This window comes from Malania oleifera, chromosome 13 (assembly GCF_029873635.1).
Source record: "Malania oleifera isolate guangnan ecotype guangnan chromosome 13, ASM2987363v1, whole genome shotgun sequence".
Classification (NCBI taxonomy): domain Eukaryota; kingdom Viridiplantae; phylum Streptophyta; class Magnoliopsida; order Santalales; family Ximeniaceae; genus Malania; species Malania oleifera.
Window position 1 is genome coordinate 29455208 of NC_080429.1, and position 6224 is coordinate 29461431.

The window sequence follows — 6224 nt, forward strand, 5'->3', positions numbered from 1 at the left end:
ATTTACTCTTGTTTTTAATTAGATATTGTTAAATTTTAGTGAAATTTCTATTCATGTTTTGAAGTTTTGAATCCTTGTTGGATGATTAGTATTAAATTCTATTTATTTTCTTTCTCTTCTCAATTGATATTAGTATTAGATTTATTTTTATTTTTTTTATTTGTTCCCGTTATTGTTTAGTTGTTAGAATTTTAATTTCTGTTCTAATTATTTTATTGCGTAAAAAATAGGTTGGTCCTTGAGTAAAAAGTTCATCTTTAGGTTTTCCTTGTCTGCATGTTTTAATTCTGGGTTCAAAGTTGTCATCTTTACTTAGCTCGTGTTTCGGTGTTTTCTTAAGTAGGCTAGGGTTTCCATTCTTGCTTTTTAATGCTTGTTAGTTTTAGGGTTTTAAATTGCATGTTATTTTAATTGGTCAGAATAAATCTCAACAATCTTGAAATCCCGAATCTGAACTGAGTTCAGTACCATTTTTGTTTTCGATTGGACGAACATAAAATTTGAGATTAAAACACATTCCCTAAGGAGACGATCTAACTCTTGGGCTTAATATTACATGACAAAACTCTATACTTGGGATAGCTTTTGAGCTGCTCATTTTTCAAATGAGTCATGCTCAACTGACTTTTACAACAAAAGAGTCAAGAAGAGCACGTCCTCCACCAACCACAAGAGAACCCCAGCGCAGACAAGCAAGCTAACAAACCAGTGGAGAACGAGGAGAAAACCTACCTCAACAAGAAGGTAGAAGATGCAAACAGCGTGGACGTCAACTAGCAAAGATCCACGGAGCTCGAAAAAAGAATCAAGAAGATAGATCATATAGAGAAGATGATGAAAGAGAGCAGAACCAAACCCTACTACGGGGAAGCATCCCTGAGGTCCTCAGAGTCGCCATTCAACAAAGAAATCATGGAGGCTCCATTGCCAAGTAGATTCAAGATGCCCACCTTTGAAAGGTACAAAGGTTTTTCTGACCCAATTGATCACCTGGATAATTTTAAAATGTTGATGCAGTTGCAAGGAGCTCTAGACGCCATTATGTGTCGAGCTTTTGCAACTACCCTTAAAGGTACTACCAGAGATTGGTACCGAACTCTGCCACCCGGATCCATTGGTTCCTTCCCAGAGATGGAACAATTGTTCACCGGCCACTTCCTTAGTAGCTGGAGAATTGCTAAAACAACAGGTCATCTCATGAGTATGGCGCAAGGGGAGCAGGAGACTCTAAAGAACTTCATGCATCGATTTAACACAGCAATCCTAGAAATCCACAACTTAGACATGGGGGTGACTTTGGCAGCCTTGACAACGACTCTCCAGCCTAGAAGCTTCTTATACTCCCTAGGGAAAAAACCGCCAGTGGATATGAGGGAATTGATGGTCCGAGCACAGAAATACATCAACCTGGAGGAGATGATGGATACGAGAGGAAGTTGCATAGAGCGGAAAAGGAAAAACAATAGCAGAGAAACGGGAGAATCCTATAGATCCGCAAAAAGACATGAGACTAGTGGGCTACATGCGGGCCCAAAGATGAGAGGACAACACAACAAGTTCTCCACCTACACACCCCTGAATGTACTGCGCTCAGAATTACTGATGCATATCAGAAAGAAGGACTACATCTCGTGACCTAAACCTATGCGAACGTCTTTACACAAGCGGGACATGTCCAAGTTCTGCGCATTCCATAGGGATCATGGCCACGATACAGAAGAATGTATTCAGTTGAAGAAAGAAATCGAAGTCGTAATAAGAAAGGAACACCTGTCAAATTTTATAAAGAAAGAAAATCCACAAAGGGAACCTCTCGAGCAGAGGAGGCATGGCATAAAAGAAAAAGAAGAGCAGGTCATATGGGAGATTGCGGTGATCTTCGGAGGATCTGCTAGTGGAGGTGATAGCGGGAGTACCCGCAAAAGATATGCTAAACAGGTGCTATCGATGGAGAAGGGGGAAACCAGTAGCAAACGAAACAAAAAAGATGACATTATAACCTTTGACAGTGGAGATGAAGAAGGGGTGCAGCAGCCACATGATGACGCACTAGTGCTCTCCCTACTTGTGGCGAATTACATGGTCAGACACGTATTGATATACAATGGGAGCTCAACTAACATCATGTTCTGGTCGGTTCTGGTTGGAATGAAGATCAGCAAGGAATGACTCAAGCCGATTTCGACCCCCCTGGTCGAATTCGGTGGTGACATTGTTCACCCCTTGGGTACAATCACGCTACCGGTAATAATAGGGACAACCCCACAGCAAGTTACTACACTGACAGAGTTCCTTGTGATCGACCGACCTTCGGTGTACAATGTCATCTTGGGCCGCCCTTTCCTTAATGTAGTTTGAGCTGTAACGTCAACATACCACCTTAAAATCAAATTCCCTACACCGCACGGGATAGGATTTGCCAAGGGAGATCAAGCCGCTGTTCGGAGTTGTTATGTAATGGCCCTGAAAGGGAAGATGGATGCTAGAGAAACTCTAACGGTGGAAGATCTAGAAGTAAGGTGAGAGTATCCCTAGATCAATACAGTAGATGAAGACATCAGACATATACCCTTGAAGGGCCACCAGGAGAGAAGTATACAGATTGGAAATCACCTACTCGACACCTTGAAAGTGGAGCTGAGCGAACTGTTGGACGAATTCGCTGATTTGTTTGCTTGGTCGGCTGCAGACATGCCCAACATCGACCCTGCAGTCATAGAGCACAGGCTGCAGGTCGACCCCAACCACCGACCTGTGAACAGAAAAAAAGGAGCTTCGCGATGGAGCGGATCAAAATAATCGATGAGGAAGTGACGAAACTGGTGCAAGCCAACTTCATCAGGGAGGTAGACTATCCGGAGTGGCTGAGCAACGTGGTTCTAGTATGGAAGCCGAACGAAAAATGGCGCACTTGCATAGACTTCACTGACCTAAATAAGGCGTGCCCAAAGGACAGCTTCCCTCTTCCCCGAATCGACCAGCTAGTGGATTCGACCTCAGGGCACGAGCTCCTCAGCTTCATGGATGCCTACTCGGGATACAACCAAATCCCTATGAGTCGAGCAGACAAAGAAAAAACATCTTTCATCACCGAAAAGGGCTTATATTGTTACCGGGTAATGCCCTTCAGGCTAACAAATGCAGGAGCCACATATTAGAGATTGGTGAATAAGATCTTAAAGATCAGCTTGGAAAAACAATGGAGGCGTACGTGGACGATATGCTGGTAAAAAGCTTGGAAGCAAGGCAACATTGTAAAGACTTGAGAGAAACGTTCGAACTCTTTTGCCGGTACCACATGAAACTGAACCCATCAAAGTGTGTGTTCGATGTTTCTGCAGGAAAGTTTCTGGGTTTTATGGTGACTCATAGAGGTATAGAAGCAAATCCGGATAAAATAAGAGCACTGTTGGAAATGGAGGCTCCACGGACAAAAAAGGAGATCCAAGTTTTGATAAGGAGGATAGCCTCCCTTAACAGGTTTGTCTTTTGCTCAGGGGACAAAGGCTTACCTTTCTTCAGAGCACTACGGAAGAAGGGAGGTTTCGAATGGGGGGAGGAGCAAGCCAAAGCCTTCAAATAGCTCAAGCAATACCTCGGATCCCCTCCCCTTTTGACGAAGGCAAAGAATGGGGAAGACCTCTACCTATATATAACATCCACGAAAAATGCCGTCAACTCGGTCCTGGTCCGGAAGAAGGCAAGAAGCATCAGCCCATATATTACACTAGCAAGGTGCTGAGTGGAGCTAAAAAGAACTATTGCAAAGAGGAAAAAGCCGCCTTCTCCATCATCTGTGCAACATGAAAATTGAGGCCCTACTTTCAGGCCCACAAGGTAATTGTGTTAACAAACCTACCAATGAGACAAATTCTGCAGCGGTCGGAGAGTTTGGGAAGGATGATGAAGTGGTCAATCGAATTAAGTGAGTTTGACATACAATATCAACCAAGGCCCGCTATCAAGGCCCAGGTGCTCGCTGATTTTATAGCAGAAAGGCTCCCCGAGTCATCCACTAAGTCAAACGTATGGACACTACATGTTGATGGGTCGTCTAACACTGCTGGAGGGGGAGCTGGATTCATCCTTTCAGCCCTAGACGACAGTGAAACTCTTTTCGCACTAAAGCTGGAGTTCACGGCAACTAACAACAATGTGGAGTATGAAGCATTGTTAGCAAGCCTACGCTTGGCAGAAGCATTAGGGGTGGCACAGATCAAGGTATTGAGTGATTTCCAGCTGGTAGTAGAGCAGTTGAAAGGAGAATTTGAGGCTAGGGATCAAAGAATGAAGAAATATCTCGTTAAGGCCCAAGAATACGTGAAAGCATTCGTTCAGTTCGATATAGAACACGTACTAAGGGCAGAGAACAAAAAGGTCGATGCACTCACGAAATTGACCTCAGCAACCGGTTCAGAATAGAAGGACGCTATTTATCTAAAGCGGATAGGGAAACCCTCATATGAAGAGGACAGAATTAACTTAGTGGAGTCCAAAATCAGCAAGGACGATTGGAGGGCGTCTCTATTCTTATACCTTCAGGTTGGATTCCTACCAGAGGACAACAAGGAAGCTCTGAAAGTGAGAAAGAAAGCAGCAAGATATACGCTAATAGGCTGGGAGCTCTATAGACGATCCCTAACACTGCCCTACCTTCGTTGTCTAAACAATAAGGAAGGAAAATGCGTACTAAGGGAAATCCACAAAGGAGTGTGCGGAAACCACATTGCCAGTAGGGCCCTAGCCCACAAGGCCATGTGGCAGGGATTTTACTAGCCCACAATGAAGAAAGACGCGATCGAGCTCATCAAACGATGCGACAGGTGTCAAAGATGCGCAGCAGTACCACACGTACCCTCTAGTCTACTCTCTCTTTTAACCAGTCCCTGCCCCTTTGCATAGTGGGGAATAGATATCGTGGGACCTTTACCGCAGGCGACTGGTTAAAGAAAGTTTTTGTTGGTAGCAATAGATTATTTCATTAAGTGGGTAGAGGTCGAACCTCTAGCCATCATAACAAAGCAGAACATTACGCGCTTCGTGTGGACATCAGTGGTTTGCCTTTTCGAAATCCCTTAGGCAATAGTTACAGACCACAGGAGGTACTTTGACAACGAGCGCTTCAAAAAGTTCTATTTAGACCTATCTATTAAGCTCGTCTTTGCGTCAGTGGCGCACCCCCAGAGCAATGGACAGGTAGAGAACATGAATCAGATGATACTGCACGAATTGAGGACGCGACTCAAATCTATGCAAGGTAGATGGGCAGAGGAACTCCCTTCCCTCATATGGGCATACCACACCACTAAGAGAGCGGTAACAGGGGAAACCCCTTTTATGCTTGTCTTTGGTGCAGAAGCGGTCATCCCAGCAGAGGTAGGGATACCCTCTTGGCGAAGGCAATACTTTAACGGGCATACCAACAAAGAAGAGCTCAGATTAGAAATAGACCTGCTGGAAGAGAGACAGGATCAAGCGAGTCTAAAAGTTGCAGCGTACCAACAGAGGGTAGCAAAGTACTACAACAATCGCGTCAAAGTACGAAATTTCCAGCCCGGAGACTTAGTCCTAAGGAAGACGCGGAACAACCCATCGGAGTCAGGGTCACACAAGTTAAAGCCAAACTAGGAGGGTCTATACAGAGTCAAACCAAGATAAAGCTAGGGACATACAAGTTGGAAGATGTAGGGGGGAAAAAGATTAATAACACATGGAACTCGGATATGTTAAAAAAATACAATTCTTGAAAGTGCTTCTTACAGCGCAATAATAAAGTACCAATTACAATAATTGTACTACGTCAATAAATTTTGAAAAATTTATACTACAAGTTCAGTTCCTACAAACTAGTTTGCTTTACTCCCCTCTCCGCCTTCCTCCTCCTCAACTTCCTCTTCCTCGTCCAGATCTTCCAAGGATTCAGGACTCTCGTTGCCATACCCATGTGAGCTCACACCATCCAGCAGAAGGTCAGGGTGTTTGGTTTTGACTTGATCTCGGCACCTCCTGAACCCCACCCGGTAAGCCTTGGAGGTGTCCATGACGAACTGAGTGGAGTTCTTATACTCCTTTACTACGGTTCGAGAGGCAGTAGCAGCAGTGGCAGCTTCTCTGGCAGGTAACTCTTCCCTACGAAGGCATTCAACCTCAGCTTGCAAAGCCCGCTCACGGATCTCAGCCTCACAAAGTTCGTTCTGGGCAACAACGTACTTCTCCCTGGCGTC

At 44.6% G+C, this 6224-nt stretch overlaps 2 protein-coding genes across 2 annotated transcripts; both read left to right on the top strand.

Annotated features, from left to right (window-relative positions):
• Positions 1-942: 942 nt before the first annotated feature.
• On the top strand, positions 943-1635 carry LOC131145774 (uncharacterized). Its single transcript, XM_058094963.1, has one exon. The coding sequence runs from the start codon at positions 943-945 to the stop codon at positions 1633-1635; it is 693 nt and encodes a 230-aa protein (XP_057950946.1).
• A 2226-nt stretch (positions 1636-3861) lies between these two features.
• Positions 3862-5628, top strand: LOC131145776 (uncharacterized). The gene is made up of 2 exons (XM_058094964.1): positions 3862-4221; positions 5080-5628. Exons 1-2 carry the CDS (start codon positions 3862-3864, stop codon positions 5626-5628), a joined length of 909 nt encoding a protein of 302 aa, XP_057950947.1.
• The last annotated feature ends 596 nt before the right edge of the window (positions 5629-6224 follow it).

Coding starts and splice junctions, on each gene's coding strand:
- LOC131145774 (XM_058094963.1), top strand. CDS start 943: ATGCCCACCTTTGAAAGGTACAAAGGTTTTTCTGACCCAATTGATCAC.
- LOC131145776 (XM_058094964.1), top strand. CDS start 3,862: ATGAGACAAATTCTGCAGCGGTCGGAGAGTTTGGGAAGGATGATGAAG. Junction 4,222..5,079: donor TAGGGGTGGCACAGATCAAG/GTATTGAGTGAT, acceptor GAAATCCCTTAG/GCAATAGTTACAGACCACAG.